This window comes from Fukomys damarensis, unplaced genomic scaffold (genome assembly GCF_012274545.1).
Source record: "Fukomys damarensis isolate Sample0158 unplaced genomic scaffold, DMR_v1.0_HiC HiC_scaffold_18, whole genome shotgun sequence".
NCBI lineage: Eukaryota > Metazoa > Chordata > Mammalia > Rodentia > Bathyergidae > Fukomys > Fukomys damarensis.
Window position 1 is genome coordinate 23663886 of NW_022900930.1, and position 18448 is coordinate 23682333.

At 35.7% G+C, this 18448-nt stretch overlaps 1 protein-coding gene across 1 annotated transcript in view; it reads right to left on the reverse strand.

Annotated features, from left to right (window-relative positions):
• Positions 1-18448, reverse strand: part of Tenm3 (teneurin transmembrane protein 3) — a 615432-nt gene that overhangs the window by 129067 nt on the left and 467917 nt on the right. Inside the window, exon 6 of the mRNA XM_033765428.1 lies at positions 11956-12078. Coding sequence (XP_033621319.1) covers positions 11956-12078 — 123 coding nt within the window. The remainder of the gene's footprint in view (positions 1-11955; positions 12079-18448) is intronic.

The window sequence follows — 18448 nt, forward strand, 5'->3', positions numbered from 1 at the left end:
TGCTTTTTAGTAAAACAAAAATATTAATTTAAATTCCTTGGTTTAAAATCATTTGCTTATTTTTAAATTAGTATATGTTTGCCATACATAATGATCATATTTATCCTGGAGAACTTGTATCTGTATATAATATCTTAATTTTTCCTCCATTTCTCTACCTTTCTTCAACCTTCTTTCTCTCCCCATTTACAAAAACTCTATTTCCATTTTTTCCTTCATGTCTATTTCTGATATAGTAAGTACAGCATATCAATCTTTATGTTCAAATTTATAATACATTCCAAGAAAGTTTTTGTTTTTTGGTTGATAATTTTTAAAACACTGGACAGCTGGGTGTGGTGGTGCAGGCCTGTAATCCCAGCACTCAGGAGGCTGAGACAGGAGGATCGTTATGAGTTCGAGACCAGCCTGGGCTACACAGTGAGTTCTAGGTCAGTCTGAACTATATAGTGAGACCCTGTCTCAAAACCTCCCCCAAAAACCCAAAAAACAAACAAACAAACAAAAAAACCACTAGACAGCAGTAGTACTCTTCCCCATATACATTCTATTTAAATTCAGATATAGTTCATATTTTGATCCATCCATCCAGTTTACACACTTCTAAGGCTATTATTATGCATTACTATTGTTAGCAAGTTCTGTAGCTCCTAGCTGAGGCTTATGACATTTAATATATTATTCAGTGGTGATCTTATCTATTGCTGCTGTAGATTAATTCCAGCAGTTTTAACAGCATACTGTGTGCTCTGAGAGCTGGTAGACATACACTGGTATTAATACTAGATTTTTTTTTTCCTCTAAAGCAACATCTTTGCTCCAGAGCATTACCTTTGGTCACAATAATCAAGTTCTGACTATGGTTTAACTACTTCAAAGTAGTTTAACAGTTAAATGCTTTTGTTTTGCTGCTTTCTCCATATACTCATTTTGAGGGGTTAAAATCTTTCTCAGTGAAATGTTATGAGGACAAATTGTTGGGTCAATAGCAATAGGTATTTCTTTCTTTCTTTTTTGAGGTACTAAGATTTGAACTTAGGTCCTTGCACTTGCAAAGCAGGCACACAGAACCACTGAGCTAAATCCTCAACAGGTATTTCTGCATATGCACTTAGTCACACAGCTAATTTAAAAAGTGCCTCAACCCCTTCCACCCCACCACCACCAAGGGTGAATGGATGCACTTGAACGGGGCAGTAGAAGTTGTGAGATATATATGATTTTTGGTGTCCTATAATTTACAAAAAGCCTAACTAAATCATAAGCTGAGTTCAAGTGCCTGTGGAAGGCATACAGTCCAGGAAACTTCAAACCAATATAGTCACATCTTAGGGCGCTGTAACATTGTGATGTGCAAATTTGGTTCTCACCCCCATTTCCTGGAATACAACCATGAAAAACCTTGGGATCTTTAAGTGACAATGCGTTTTTGTGTGCTACTGAATCGACTGGTGGCTGGTTGCTCAGAGGTAGTGTCACAATGAAGGCTTGTCACTGGAAAGATCAAGGCAGATTAGACGGTCGGGAATTTTGCCCTACCTCTCAATTTCTAGGGAGGGGAAAGAGGTTAAAGGACAAATTGATAACCGATGGCCTATGATTAAATTAACATGCCCATGTAATGAAGCCTCCACTAAAACTCAAGTTTAGTGAGGTCAAGTTTAGAGAGCTTCTGGACAGACGCCAGGGGAAGGGCCTCTTCACCCAAACCTCCTCTTATGCACCTGCTTGTCTGCCTCCACTGTACTATCCTTTGCAAGGTAAACATGCTTTCCTGAGCCCTGTGGGCCACTCGGGCAAGCTACTCCAACCACAGAAGAGGGCTGTAGGGACCGCAGTTTGTGATGAAGTTGGCTAGCTGCACCAGTAAAACGACCAGGGGCTTTTGATTGGCATCTTGAGTGGGGAGGGGGCCAGCTCTCAATCAGCGGGATCTGCCTGTGTCTCCAGGTAGATATCCCAGAGCTGACTTGCAGAAGAGGGACACGGAGCTGTTGTTATATGCAGAACCAACTGGTGAAATACTCACACCTTTTGAGGTCACAGAAGTCTTCTGTGTTGACTGTTATGGTGTAATAGCAGAAAAAATGGCTTGTTTTTTCTTAACAGGTAAATTAAGACTTTTTAATACGTGAAGAATAGATTGTTCTAGTTTATCCCAACAACATCCATATGTATACTTTCTTTACACATTCAAAATCTTACATGATACATTGTTTTGTTTGCAGGAAACAACAACAACAAAAGGGCAAAGTTTAAAGTATTTTCAAAAAGCTTCTTTTTGAAAGGCACTGTAAATTCAAGGAAGGGCTTTGGTGTTTTTGTCTTTTATCAAGGGCAAAGTGTGCAGTTAAAAATGGGGTATTTAGGACTCTTGGCACACTTCAAACTAGATATATAAGAAAGGAGGAATAGTATTTTTTTGTGTGTGATAACCTGTGACTTTTTTACCTCCCTCCACCATTGTCCAAGAATGATTTTCACCCGCTGAAGAGCTTCAGGATCACAAAGAGAGAGTCAAAGAGGTAAGAAACACAGTACTAAACATGGCAATGATGACTTATTCCAGTTGTCAATATGATGACAAGGATTTGTTTTTTTATCTGTCTACCTATCCATTAAGAGCAGTGATTCAGACGGAGATGGTTCTCACAAATGAAAAATAATACATTTGAATTGAAAAAATTCAGCAGGCTATTTTTCTAATGAAAATAAACTTAATTTTAATCAGTACTGGATTCTGCCAATTCAATTATATAGTGGGTGTTTCCCCAAAATTAAATAGGTAAGTGAAATAGATACATTTAAAGCGTATAAGGAGACAAAAGTATTAAAAAATCTTATAATAGTAAAGGTGAGTTAAAATGGACAACAGTTCCATTTTCCACCCCATTCTGAGTATATCTGATTAAACAAAATGCCACCAAGTAAAAGAATAACACGTATGATTAGTATTTTGTTAAGCCTTGGTAAAGCCTCTTTTGGATACTCCAAAGAAACAGACAAGGATTGATTCTAAAATATGTGTAACTAATCTTTTTCAAAGTATATAGTTAGCAATTCTTTACTTTCAATGGACCTGAAGGAGAAATGTAACAGGACTAAGACCCTGTAGATAGCTAAGTGTATTTTTTGGAAGTAGATCACAACATGATTTTTGACATATAACTAATAGGGATATCAAAGAATTGGAACAGCTTCATTCCAGAAAAACAACTTTCCATTCCCATCTACTTATTTTGTAGGAAGACTGCTCAGGTTTATATTTATGAAAGAGGACAACATGAATAGAACACAGAATTTTGCTTCATTCTTCAAATGGCATTTATCTGTGAATCCAAAAACTATTTTGAAAAAGTCCTCACTCAGAGAGGCATTTGCAATATGCTTTTACCTTTACTATTTCACAACTATCAAAATGTTTAACACATTTATATAATAACTAGGTCATAGTTAGCTTACTGAATGCAACTACTAACTGTAAGCATAATAATTATAGAAGAGCCTAGGGTTTTAACAACATCATTATATGGTCTCAATAAATTTTAAAAATTCAATTTAAATTTCTAGAAACATTTTATTTAAAGGGACAGCAAGAAGATGATTTGAAAAATCACTTACTATTCTAGCTTTTTCTATGAAATAGAATCTCATGTCTAAATACCTAACAACCTATATTTGCTTCAAGTTATTGCCATACCTAGAGAAAATTATTTTGAACAAAAATCTTAGGATATATCTTTTCTAACAGGCAGATGCAGACCACATCTCTCATTATAATCAGTGAGATAGAGATGTAAGGGCATCACTGATTTTTCTCTGCATAAATCCACCAAAGTGGCACCTTAGATCAGTATAACATTTCTACCTAAGCGTCTAGTTTGAATATCAGGAGATTAGAGATGTGAAAAGGAAACTTTGTCTTCTAAAAATTCTGTCCTTTTACTTTTCAAGTGATGGTGTGTCTCTAATTTGGACAAGTCAAGCATGATCATTCCTGTTAGTATTTTTCAAATGCTCTTTATTAATTATAAACACACTTGGAAGTCAGGGCGCACTGACCCAATTTGATAAACTTGTAAATACTTCTGCAGCCCCTTCCTCTGAAGCTCATCAGTCCTCTTAGATAAAAGCCTGGATACTGAAGTCTTTCATCATGTCCTGAATCCCAGAAAACTTTGGCTTCAGAGGAAATAAAGGAAAGCCAGTTCTAAGACTCTCATCCCCCCTCACAGAGATCACTGCCTCTGTAAACCCCTAGAGCCTGAACCTGGGAATGATCATAGGAAACACCAAGGTTGTCTGCAGGGTTCACTAAGAGAAAAAGAAGGAAAAATGGAGGAAAACACAGAGCCAGGGGAACAGAGGGCCTTATAGTTATTCCAAACTCAAAGCTTGTGGGTTAGGTATCAAACCAATTAAAGCCTTCACAGTAAGAGTGAGATATACCAAGTCTTCAAGCACAACAGGGCACCATCTTGAAGATTTTTTTCAACATGTCCTGTTGTGCCTGAATGTGGGATCCACTACCAGTCTTTTTACCTGCAAACTGTGATTTTTCCTTTCATCAGGGAGGATGTGTCATAACAGTTTTACTGTCTTAAAATACAGTTGTCAGTGTGTGGAACACAAAGAGACCATGTATACAAAGCTGTTGTTACTCTTCTTCTTGTGTGATACCCAGCTTATGTGAAAACGTCTTTTAAAGTGGCATTTTAAAGAAAGCCTTTAAAAAGGTACTTAGATCCCTGAAAAACATTGTATAAATAATAGTTTATTGATAGGGGATGTTATAAGACGAAACCATATTTAAAATCATGTTGATCATTAGGTTTGTTGTCTCTGAAAATTATTTCATGACATCAAAAAAAATCACTGAAAGTTACAAAATACTAAGTATTTTCAATACAGATCATGAATTTGCTACCTGCACAGGATATAATGCTTAAAATGGAAAGGCAGGAAAAAAAAATCTGTCAAGGTATAACTGCGATTGTGGAAGAGGGTAAATAAAAATATCACCTGTCCTGCAGAGGTACTGATAGTCAAGACAACAGGAAGGCCCTCAATAGTCCACTCTCCAATTCTATGACCAAAACTTGGGTTTCATACCCTGACTTTGAGATTCTGAGAAAACAGTATGAACAACCATAGGCCAGAAGGTGACATACGGATGGAGAGTGTTACATCACAAGCTAAATCAAATAAAATATAGCTACTTTACAAATGTAGTTTAATGGACAAAATCAATATCGCTTCTAATTAAGGATCTGCTATATATTATAACACAAATACTATAAACAAAACTGAACAAAAGTCAATGCTCTTGAAGCCCTATTAGTACTGTTTCTTCAATTCATAAGAAACCTTACACTTGCTGTAAAATCTAATTCTCTAAAGTTGTCTCGTATCCAAAAAAAAAGCACAGTGAGCAGTAATGTAAAATTTAAATACAACTGGGATTATTTAAACAAAATAAATCATATATATGTGTATGCATGCAAGCAGGTTTTCAATTTGCACTCATATAGAAGATTTTTTTTCAATTGGAGAAGTCATTTGGCATAGTTACATTAACCAATACTTAAAGTTTTTCATTTTAATCTTGTATTATCCCCAAATATCCTATGCTAAATTTTAGTATTCTCCTCATTGTCCCTTTCAATTAAGCTAGTGTTGAGATGTCCTGTCACTGTAGCTTCTACTTTATCCTGCTGTACATTTTCTAATTCACTATAGCGGTTTGTTTGATTTTTTGTCTTCTTAGAAATTCATAAGCTCTGGGAACAACACTGACTGCCATTTTTAAAAACTGCTATATTCTCAAAACTTCACTTAGGCATGACATATAACATATGCTCATAAATAAATGTAAACTGAATGACTACTAGGCATTCAAGGTAAAATTAAGGCTAAGATTTCTTTGATAAAATCTAAGTAACTAAAAATTAAATAACTAATGACAGGCTTTCCTTTACTGCTTTACAGAATAGTATTGAGCTAACTTAAAGATCTATGTTCTTAAGAATTTTACTAGAAATTATAAATCATAATCTTGAATGCAAAGAGAAAACTAATAATTATTGATATTTATTACTGCTTGGTATTCTACACGCATTTTCTTTTTTTTTAAATTGAGTTTATTGATACATTTTAGGTATACAGTACAGTTACATTCATTATTGGGCTCTTGTACCTTTACATGACAGGTCTTGGTTCTCATTTTTTCCCCTTGTCCCTGTCTACATGCATTCTTTTAAAACTCACTATTACTCTATAAAGAAATAGGAAGTTAGAGAAAAAAATTTGTTTAAAGGTCAGGGAATGGCTGATCTTCAGTTCTTAACTATATACTATACTAATATTTACTTTGCATATATTTTATTCAGGGCACTGTACTGCCTTTACATATTTTATACTATATCATTCATTCATTCAACAAACATTTTTTTGAGAACTTATTATAGGCCAGTAACTGTGCTATGAGTTTGGGGTAGAATACTTTAGCAAACGAGGCATACATTATAGTATTTATTTTGGCTACTCAAAAAATACTATGAGGTAAGTATTGTAAATTTCTCTTAGTTGATAAGAAAAATATAGACATAAATAAGCTCTATAGCTTGTCCTAAATAATAAAGGCATTAAGGAGTAGAGTAGGATAGGAAACCAGGTGGTTTGGCTCAAGAGTCTATCTCTCTGTTATATGGCTTCTGTATCACAGGGTGGTGCTGAGCAGCTGGATTGTGGAGAGCACTGCCAGTCATTTAAAGAATCTATTTTGCTGAAGGGAGTCAAGTGAGGTGAGTCAGGTGGAGACAACACAGGTAATGTTGCTGTCTGTGGCTACTATAATCAAGATGAAAAATGATAGGATGTAAAATATATTATGGAGTGAGAATTGTCAGGAATCTCTCTCTCTCTCTCTCTCTCTCTCTCTCTCTCTCTCTCTCTCTCTCTCTTCCTTTCTTTCTTTTTTTTTGTACAGGGGATTGAACTTGGGACTTTGTGTTTGAGAGGCAGCCAGTGGAACCCCCGAGCTAAATCCCTGGCCCCAAGAATTGTTGGGATTTTGCAAGTGACTGAACGTGAGAGATAAGAGAGATGGAGCCAGGTATGACTCCTGAATTTCTAGACCAGGTGGCTAGGTCAATGATGATGTACCTGATACAGAAATCCCTGAAGGAGAGATGACGTGACAGTTGTGCTTCTCAAAGATGATCATATATCTTCCATTTCAAATGTCCCCGTGCAATGCATACCCCATTTATCTAGTCAAGAGGAGCTTAACTGTCCTCATGGTGAAGGTATTTAAATTCACTTCTTGACTAATAAGATGTGATAAAAGTGATATCCTCACAGATCCCATGTTCGATCATAAGAAGCCTTGTAGCTTCTGTCTAGACCTATTGGAATCCTCCCTCTTGGGCTACTCGACTTTAGAACCAGCTACTACATTCTGAGTCTGCCCAAGCCACATGACAGGCCATGTTTCATAGCTTCAGCCCATAGCCACAGTAGAGGCGAGCTTGAGTCAGCAGGCTGTGTGAACTACCAGCCATGAGACTGAGCTATCTTGGACTTCTAGTTTAATGGAACCCCATCTTACTCCTAGGAGCAACTGCATGAGTCCCAAGTAAGAATCCAATAACTTCCCAGTTAATTGACAAAACTGTGAGAGATTATAAAATTGTTTTTGTAAGCTACTGAATTTTGCTGTGGTTTGTCATGCAATAATAGATAACCAAAATAGTTGATGAGGTCACTTTTAGACACATGGAGTGTAACTTTTAGACACATAGAATATAACTAAAACCAGGAGAATGGATAAGAGAACCCAGAATAATTATATTATTAAAGAGCAGAGTCCTGGGAAACAGTAACGTTCCTAACAGGTAGAAGGAGATAAACCAACTAAACAAACTGAGCTGTTACTATTTAAAAAGGAAGAAAAAGAAGTCAGGAAGCAAGTTATGATGAATGTGCTATCACAGAAACTAAAAGAAAATAATATTTCAAGTAGGAGGGATAGGTCAACTCTAATATTATCAGGAACTCAAATATGATAAAGAGTGAAGAGTATTCTGTGCTCTTCACATGGCAGTGGTTAACTCTGGCAGACATCAATTTCAATGACTGGTAGTGATGGAAGATAGTCATGAGAAAGGAGTCCTGCAAAAGCCAGACTGTAATAGGACTAAGTGCAAGGTAAAGAAATAGGTGCAGGGAATATATTTACTATGTTCAAGAAGTTGGCTACAAGGAAAGAAACATTGGAAAGAGCTAGAGCAGGAGGCAGTCAAGGGGTTTTATACCCCCAAGACAAGAAAAACACTGGAATGTTCAAACAGTGACTGAACAATATGAGCAGAATAGGAAAATTTTTATTTAAGTAATTAATTTATTTAAAACTTAGACATAGAACTTGATCAAGAGTGCTAATGGGATAAATACCTGAATTTGCGGAGAAAAGGGGGGAAAGGATACATCCACATACACTGATCAATGAAAATTTGTTCGCGGAAAATTATGAGAACACCCTTTGAAGGTTTCAACGTTTTCTGTTGAACAGAGCACAAGGTCATCTACAGAGAAAGAGTTCTGTTCTGAGTACAGTAGGAAGATTTGAAATAATTGTTGGAAAGTGCAGGGGAAAATACTTTGCAAGGGGAATACCGATGGGATACCAGACTGTGGAAGTTGGTGAGCCAAAAGATAAGTAGTATTATTCCCTTTTATCATGTGAGGAAATTGAGGCTCAAAGAGGTTAAGTAACTTGTTCCAAGGTTACAATGTAAACAAACGAAGAAGCCAGCATTGGAGTACAGGCCTATGTGATTGTTTCTAGTACATTAGGCTAAGTGAGTTCCAGGGTCCAGGGGAATAATTTTAGTTTGTAGAAAAAGACTGTCTGAGCTTCAAAATTTATTCTTACCTGTTCTTTCATTGTGTCCATTTTCGTCCATCTTTCCTAAGGTACTACACTTCTGATATCTCAAGTCCAAAATTTGCAGTCAAAAAAGGTCTCAGGAAGAGTCAGTAAGGGATCATTGCATACAATATAAATTCTTCTTTAGATACTTAGTACTATTTAGAAGCTTTAGTTTATTATTAATTTAAAGGCAAATAGGAGTTTACTGAAACATTTAGCACAATGATTACTTCTTAGAATTTTATTTACAGAAAAATAGGACTGCATAGGTAAGAGTATTGCTTTTAGAAGCTGTGCAGCAATTTTCTCATTATGCTTAGAACAGTTAATTCCCATAGTAAGCTTTGTTCACTTCTCAGGTTTCACAGGGTTGTAATTTCCTAGAATTTCTAATGACATGATGTGATCAGCTTCTATGAACAATTTATAAATGTGAAGTAGTGTGTGATAGTGCATGGATATTTCAAATTCATCACGGAGGTCTAATAGTAGATTTTAGGTACCTTATTCATTGTAAATAGAGTCCCCTCCTGGTCTCTATGCCCCAGGATTGTAAATATTTAAGAAATAGACACTAAAAATATTGACTTGGAAAAATGAAAATAAGAATTCTGCTCATCACTTAATGTTTTGTTATTTCTCACAGCTGACATAAAGAAGACATGTAACTGTTGTTTAGGTCGTGTTTTGAGTTCTAGGCACAGACACAAAGAGCCTTAAAGGAAAGTTGCTACAAACACCCTTGTCAATTGTCAGGCTGCAGGATCAGTTCTCCAGCGAACTTAACAGAATTTTGGGTATCTCTTAACTTTTTTTAATGTGGAAGGTTTCTTTATATAGGTAAGAGGAAGGCACTACGTGAATGTTCATGGAGTTACTGTGATCTCATGGTGAAACTTCAGTCCCTGTACAGAAGGAGATGAATAAAACAATGTTTTTGAAACTGTGATTCTTTGAAAACTATGAAATTATTTTAGTGGTTTGTAACTAGTATTTGCTACAAAATGATTAGGAGAATAGAAAATACTAGGGTACATTTCACTAAGTAAGGACAAGTACTATCTTAGGAAACCATTTGGGTATATGTATGTATTTTTGTTCTGATGTAACATGTATTTATTACTGAGTTCATGGTCAATAGTTTAAGAGTCACCTAGTTTAGAGGACTCCACACAGATCTCTGAAGCATTTTTATATGATACTTTTTCTACCCTCTGGAGCTGACAGAGTCCTAGATAATTTATTTCAGTGTTGTCTTACATTTTTCTTGCAAATATGAACTACGACTCACTTTGTGTGCACTTACAAAGTAACTGGAGGAACTAGGATTTGAAGACAGTCTTATATGAGCTGAAGGACATCGATGTGAGAAGTGTTCTCTGGGAAAATACCAGGAAGCACTACTGAGGCTGGGGGAGCACCTCTGAATCCACAGCTTTCTCAGAGCTGTTCCTTCTAAGTACTGTTCCTTACTCTATTTTCATTTGAATCACAAAAAAAGGTTAGGATGTTGAAAATAAATACCATATCCACAACAAGGCATCTATCTAGTTAGTATAAACAGAATTTCTTCAGCCCATAAAAAGTTTTCTACATGTGTAGTTATTAAGTACCACTGGACCATTTTCATAGGAACCATCCATTTTAAGAGAGAGTCTAAATTTCAATCAATATAAAAATAAATATTCTTGATTTCTGGGCAGTTCATATGTGTTATCAATGTAAAAATAAGCAATTGTTTATGGTAATTGAAATTTAGTTAATTGCAAGTTCTTATCTACAGTTTTCAATTAGGAAAGCTTTCCTTTAGCACCCATCAATCCATCATTGTACAGTGACTGCCCTTTCTACTGCAGGTATGGTCACATGTCAATTATTAGATAATTTCTTCTGGAACGTGTAGAAATGTGTATAAAAAGGTTCCACATTGGGGAGGCATTCATTATGAAGATCTAATGTCTTATAAACTTCCTCAACCTCCCTAAGGAGGAAGAGAAGTATAAAGTATCACTGTTAAAATAGAAGCGAAGAGGAGAAGGCCAAGAACAGAAAAATTTAAAAGCGTTAGTCACAGTAAATGGGTACATGCAAAACAGCAGCATACATTAAATATGTATTAGCTTCTTTCTAGCCTTGGAAAGAAACAGCCACTGGAGATGAACATAATTCATGGCAAAGCAGAATACAAATATACTAGACAAAAGAAACAGAGAAAGAAGAGTTAGGGAAGTTCTTAAAGGCAAACAAGTCTTTTATCAGATATTAGAAAAAGATATCTTGATCATGTTGCTTTGAGATATAAAATATGAGCATGTATGTTAAATTGTCATAGGATACCAAGATGTGTGTGTGTATGCACACACAAACAATATGCATAAATATATTAATAGACATATGTTTATACTTTTTTCAGTGTTTCCACTGGAAAAATGAAATACAGCATTTTCTAGCCACTTAAATTCCATTTTTAACTCAGAGCTGATTGATTGATTTAAAGTCTGTTAGCCTACAGACTTTTAAAGGTTTAGAGAAAGGGCAACCAGGCAAAGGTCAATAAATTACATTCCGTTAATGTGTTTTGTACTTAAAAGCTTTTATAATAAAATTAATACAGTATTCTAACTTCACAAACAATTTGAATGAGAAAACTTAATATACCCAAGGCATCGTAAGGGATGACACACTGAATTGAAATCTGTTTGTGGACTGAAACTAAAATTCAATATACACTTGCAGGAAGAAAGGCAGAAAAGCCTGCCCATCAAATCAGAAGGCAGAAAATCATATTATTCCTGTAATAGAAATGTGAATTTTCAACTTTCGAATAAATCAGTAAGAAATATTCAAGAAAACATGGCGTCTGTGTGTTAGGTCCTTAGTAACTTAAAAAAAAAAAAGATGAAAACTATAATGTCCAAACCTTTTCTCTTTGCAAAATAAACTGCAATAAGCATGGGTTAAATAAGTTTATGGAAAGGGGATATTAAAAGTAAAATATAGAGATCCACAATTCTTTCTCTTACCATTGTCACCAGAAGGTAATGACACAGTGTTTGTTGGCATGGTATCAGAATTCACTTTTCCATTTTCAAATGTGTCATTTTCAGTCTGCTGTAACTGCCAGTTGAGGCCAAATAGATGCATTGCTGGGGGTAAAGAATAAAAGTTGTTTAAAGGTCTGCTGCTTTTAGCTCCAAACCCAAATTGTAAGCATGTTTGTAGCATGTTGGTAACAAGAGTCACATGTAAAGTTAAAATTTCCATTTTCTGAAATACCAAGGATAATTGTACAATAAAAATTATAAAAGTTTCACAAACACATGTGATTTACACATAAAACCATGCAATATGGCAGCATTTCAATAATGATTTAATAGCAATTAATTGGTACCAGGCAAGTCTTAGGAATGGATCATTATTTGTTATAATCTGTCTGTGTTCCATTTCTCTCCACTTTGTCAGTAAACTGCAGAATGGTCTGTAATTGACCATATATCATCTGCATACGCAGAGTGTTGTGTTGTGACATCAATAGTATCTCAAGATACTGTATGTTTGGAAAAGCAAACACTGATTTCACTGGTTAATTTGTATATGAAATGATCCGAATGGATTCAGATCTGTAACAACTGGAATATCTTAAATTGAGGTCGAGAAATTTTTGGAATTTATGACATACAACTCAACAGTTCACAGAACATGTATATACATCAGGTAAGTTCATGCAGCTGTCTGATGTAGATATGATAGTAATTTTATAAATTAGTTATAAATTTATGAAAATTTTATAAATGTTATTTAGTAATTTTCTTTATTTCAAATATTTAGGGAACGTAACTAGAGGACCATATGATGTAATTGTAAATTTGTAACTAAAACAATTTAAAATTTTAATGTATTTAATATATTTAATATACTATTTTTCTCAATTTATCTAAAATATTTAGAATTTCACTGTATATTAACCATTAACAATTAATAAACATTCATTTGTGCTTCATAAACTGTAGTTTAGATGTTATTTCCTAAGAAAAACTAAATATTCATAAGGAAGCGGGGGATGGTCATAGGTATTACTGTATAATAAATGAGAACTTTATTGATGTTATTTTGCTTACTATACATATTGGAATTTACCATACAGATGGGAAAAGATGTTTTAAAAGTCCTGTCAGAGGCAGGATGATAACTAACACTGTAAAAGAGCTGTTATGACATACATAGTATACTGTATAATGAAATTGGTACAGTGTAACGAGCGGCGGCTTTGGCAGTAAGGTTTTGCACAATCCTTAGTCTAGGATTTCTTCTTGACTAAATCATTGCTAAACTTTAGGTTTACTTAAAGATGAGGGGGTTTGAGCAAAACAAAAGATAACAGGAAATAGGGATATAGATCAGTCTCCAATGGGAAGGGCATGAAGAGAGGGAAAGCGGGGAGAGGGAAGGGGATGGAAGAACAATTAGGGTGTGTTCGGTACCAGTACCAACTACCCACAAGGGATGTCATCATTATGTACCGCAAAAAATAAAAACGAAGAAAAACAAAGAAGAAAAATGAGGCTTGTTAAAACTACCTTATTTAATTGATGTGAAAATTCTTGACAAGTTATATGAATTACAGCTGACCTATAGTAGGACAGTTCTTACTGCACAGGTATTTCATATTCTAGACTCCAGATCACTCAACTGTCTTAATTCACAATTGACTAGACCATGGGCACTCTATAAATACTCCCTCTTTTTTATAAAGCTCCTACCCACTGTAAAATACCTGTTCATCACTCAAATAATAGATGTTAATTTTTTTTGAGATACCTGCTCTGCTGGGCTGAGTGTCTTTCCTGAGAATATTCTAGTTAACTTTTGTATATAATTTAGAAAATACAAATAGGCCTAAGAATATAGTGCCTGGTACCTAGTCTGTCTCAACAAATACCTGTCAACTAAATAAATTGAAATTAGAAATACTCTTATTTTCTGAAATGTTAAATTCTAAGAAAACACTGTTGTATATAATATTAATTTTCAAAGTAAATTAAAATATGCAAATGGCCTATGAAGAGCATAGTGTAAGGAATGAAAAGTAGATGAGGAAAACTGCAGTGTCTATGACTGACTGAATTTCAAAAAATCCAACAATTTTGGGACATCACATGATCAGTCTCACATTCTTTGGTTAATATCTGATATAAAAGCATTGTAGAAAGAAACATACCAAAAGTAGATAGCTACATCTGTCCTGTATATGGGTAACAAATGTATGCATTTACACTCCTTGCTTAAAATCTAGTCTGCCATGAAATTAATTTAAACACCGCTTTTCACAGATTAAGAATAGGCTTTAGAATTCTTGAATTTATAACGGCGTTCTGTAAAGAGGCATCACTTCATATGTCATCTTGCACTAAATTACGTAGTGTTGAAGTAGCAAAATGTCAGATTTCTAAACATTTTTCCAAGGTTTTAAACAAACTAATGAGAACCAGTTCTGCTTAAAGTAAAGGTTTGGATGATCATACTGTAGCACAGCAACGACAAAGGTGGGCCATCTCTGACTTTGGATGGCTTGACTTCTAATTTTTTGACTTTATGATGCTGCAAAAGCTGAATATAGTCAGTAGAACCACACTTCAACTTTTGCACTTTCATCTTTTCCCTGGGCTAGAAACATGTGGCAAGATACTCTCCCCAGGCCTGGCAATGTCATGGAGCAACTCCCAGTCAGCCTCCTGATCAGCAGTGGAAATAACAGAGATCCTGCAGTGTACTGTGTTGCTAAGCTAGGGTATTGTTGCTAAGCTAGGGTGTTGCTATGCTAGGGTGTTAAGTGTATTAAATTCATTTTTGACTTTTGACATTTTCAACCCTCAATGCTTGAGTCTATCAGAATGTAATCCCCATTGTATGTCAAGGAGTACCTGTGTTCCAATAGGATCAAAGTTTTCATCATCATTGAGATCTTTTAACATAAAAAAATCTTATGTCATGGATTTGTTCATATTATTGGTTTTAACAGACTTTGATGGGTAGAGATGATCCTTGGGATTGTGTACAGATGTCAATGTTAAAAGGTAATATGCTGCTTGTGTTAGAAGTATTTTATTTTTTGCCAGATGGGCAACAGCATATATATATATATATTATCATGCCCAATAATATTTTATCTTGTTTAATACTTCATTGAAAACAGAAACCAGTAAATTGTTTGCTCTTAGGCTATTATCTAATTTGAAATTATTAGTGTTTGTATTTAGTGAACTTCTTGACAATGTGCCTGACTTAGGTTGTAAATGAGAGTTCCTGGGAGGGTGAAGGCAGCATATTCAAAAAACTAAAGCACGCTCCAGAAATTACTGAGCAGTGCTGTCATGAAACTATATGTGATATCTTGGCAGACAAAAAAGGGAAATTTTAGCTAAATAAAATACATGTGTAAATAACACGGCTAAATCCAATTCATTCCTGAGCTGGAAAGCAGATCTGAACATTGGCAAGGGATTTGCTGCCACTATGCACGGCTGGTACCAAAGATCCTTCGTTCATGCGCATCTTGCGGGGGAGGGGCGTGTGGGAAGAGGGGCAAAAGCAGCTGGCAGCTCTGTGCTCTGATGAGTCCCTTGCCCCTCTAGCGGCAGAGCCTAGGTGAGGAGTTACATGGCGGGAACAATACCAGGTATTCTCAGCAACAAAGTATTCCTCACGCTCTGTCAGAACATTATGATGCAATTAAAAAAAACTCTGACCAAACCCGACGTGTCCTGTGCGAGGGCTTCACTTGCATCATTTCATTTAAGCTTCACAAATGCTTCATTAAGTAATCACGACTCCTTTTTCCCCCCTTTTAAAATTGAGAAAATGGAGGCTTTTTGAGATATGATAAGATACAATAATCTCGGAGGGTGTGAAGTTACACGCTACTAAGCAGTGGACCTCAGCCTTAAATCTACACTTTCCTGATGACCAGTGCTGCACCACTGCGCACCTCTGCTGCATCAAAGACAGAGCGGGCATGGCGCAAGGCAACAATGTTACCAGGCAACATCTACGCGTTCTAGGCACTGCTCTTTCAAACAAGTAGTTTTTCACTATGTTATAAGGGCTAATACGATGATAATGTTGATGAAATTAAGACCAGGCTATTTTGATTAACTTAAATATTCCTAAAAACTATAATTTAAAAATTGCATGAGTAGCTGCATTAGTGGTGCATGTGTATTACCCCAGCACTCCAAGAGGCTGAGGCAGGAGGATTGCAAGTTCAAATGCAGTGTCTCAAAAGAAAAATAAAAAGAGGACGGCGATGTAGCTGACTGTGAAGGCTCTGGGTTCAATCTCCATTGAGAGATGAATGAATAAACAAAATATGGTATATACGTATAATGGTATATTAGTCAATGATAAAAAGAAGGAAATCTGGTCATAGGTGATAGATAACATGGATGAAGACATTATTATTAAGTGAAATACAGTATGCTAGTCACCAAAGACAAATACTGTATGGACTATCAAAGGTTATCAATTCATAGTCATAGAATGGTGGCTAGAAAGCTGTAGCCAGGTGGAAGAAATGAGGAATCATTTAATAGATAGATATAGGGTTTCATTTTTGCACTATGAAATAGTTTTGGATATTTGCTATATAATATGAATGCACTTAATACTACTGAGTGGTACACTTAAAATAGTTATGTTCATAAATAATATGGTTTGTTTTACAACAGCTAAAACCAAAAACTACTATGACTTGTCATTCCACAGAAAATCTCTTGCTAGGATGAAAAAGTGTGGCTCTGACACAAAGGGAACAACTTAGCCCACAGGGTACTGCCTGGCATCTGATAGTGACTGAACACTGACGGTTTTAGCACATTTATCAGCGATTTGGATGATAAGTAACGAAGCTATCACAGTGTGCAGATTACACAAAGCTTCCAGGGAAAGTATAAATATTATGCTCAATTACAGATAAGAATTTTAAGGGGAAGTGGGAAGGGTAGGGGAAAGGAAATAAGGGAAAAGAAAAAAAATATGAGAAAACAAAAAAAATGGAAATAAAGTTTTTGTAAGTAGGGAAGGGAGGAGGGGGTGAAGGGAGGGCAAGGTGTGGGGAAAAATGAAAATGCATTTCTGTCATGTAAAGGTACAAGTTCCCAATGATGAATGGAACTGTACTGTATACCTAAAATGTACCAATAAGCTCAATGAGGAAAAAAAATTTTTTTTAAAGTGTCTCTTACTTCTGGTTTCCTTCTAATTACTGTGGAATTTCTCCTTCTCTCTTTGTTGCCATGAACCTCAAAGGAAGAGACCATGTTGTAGTTTACACTGCCTTACCACGTGCTCTTCTCCTCACTTTGACTTGCCTTCTTTGTTGCACTGAGACCCCTTTCTCAATGTTTATCGGCATCTCTTGAATTGCCACATTTAGCAGCCTTTTCATCAGTATTCACCGTTTACATTTCGGTTTTGTGAACATTAGCCATCCATCTTCAATACTTCATCAGCCCCTGGTAATTCGCCTGCTCTTTTCCTAGGACTCTAACCGATACTTTTCTGTTAACCTCACTGAACCCTTCTGTGGAAGTTATAAGGATAATTCATGAGTATTTCATATAGTAGAGTCACTCTTCCTCGCTCCTTGGAAGCTGTATAACTTTGTTTGGAGAATAAAATGTGGGCACCAAGAGTATGTCTCACTTCTGGAATGAAGCTTTAAGAAACCACATGTAATCTATTGTGTTTTCATGAAATGATCACAGAAATGTCCTGAGTAGTGATTTTTTTATTCTGGGTCCTTTAGTGAGCAAAACTGCCTTGATAAGAACCACACTGCACATAAAACGTAAGCAAGAAAAGAAGCCATCATGTTAAGTCCTTGTAGTAGGATGCTAAGCTGGCTCCAAATATCCATTCCCTGGAATATTTTCCTCCCCTTGAGTATGGGCTGGATTTAGTGGCTAGACTATAATGGAAAGCATATGGTGGACATAATGGAATGTCTCTTCTGAGCTTAGATTATAAAGACTTTAGCTTGTATTTTGGTTGCTTATTCCCTCTCTTGCAATGTTTGCCCTGGGGATAACCAGCTGTCATATCATAAATGAAGAAGTTTATGTGGTAAGAGACTGAGGTCTCTAAATAACCTTATGAATGAACTTGGAACCAGAGTTCTCCTGAACTAGCTGACCCTTCAGATGAGACTCCACCACCAACCATTTTTTTGACTGCAATCTAAAAGAACATGAGGCAAAGGCACCTAGTGAAATTGTGCCCAGATTTTATGGCTCACAGAAACTTGAAATAATAAATGCTTGTTTGTTCATTTCAGATGCCCATTTTTGAGTTGGGTTTTTATATTTGGGGGTCTGATTTTTTTCGTTCTTTATATATTTTAGATAGCAGACCTTTGTCTGAGGAATAGCTGGTAAAATTTTTCCCCAGATTGTAGGCTGTATTTTAGCTCTGTTGGTGCTTTCTTTTGCAGTGCAGAAGCTTTTTAATGAGATCAGATCC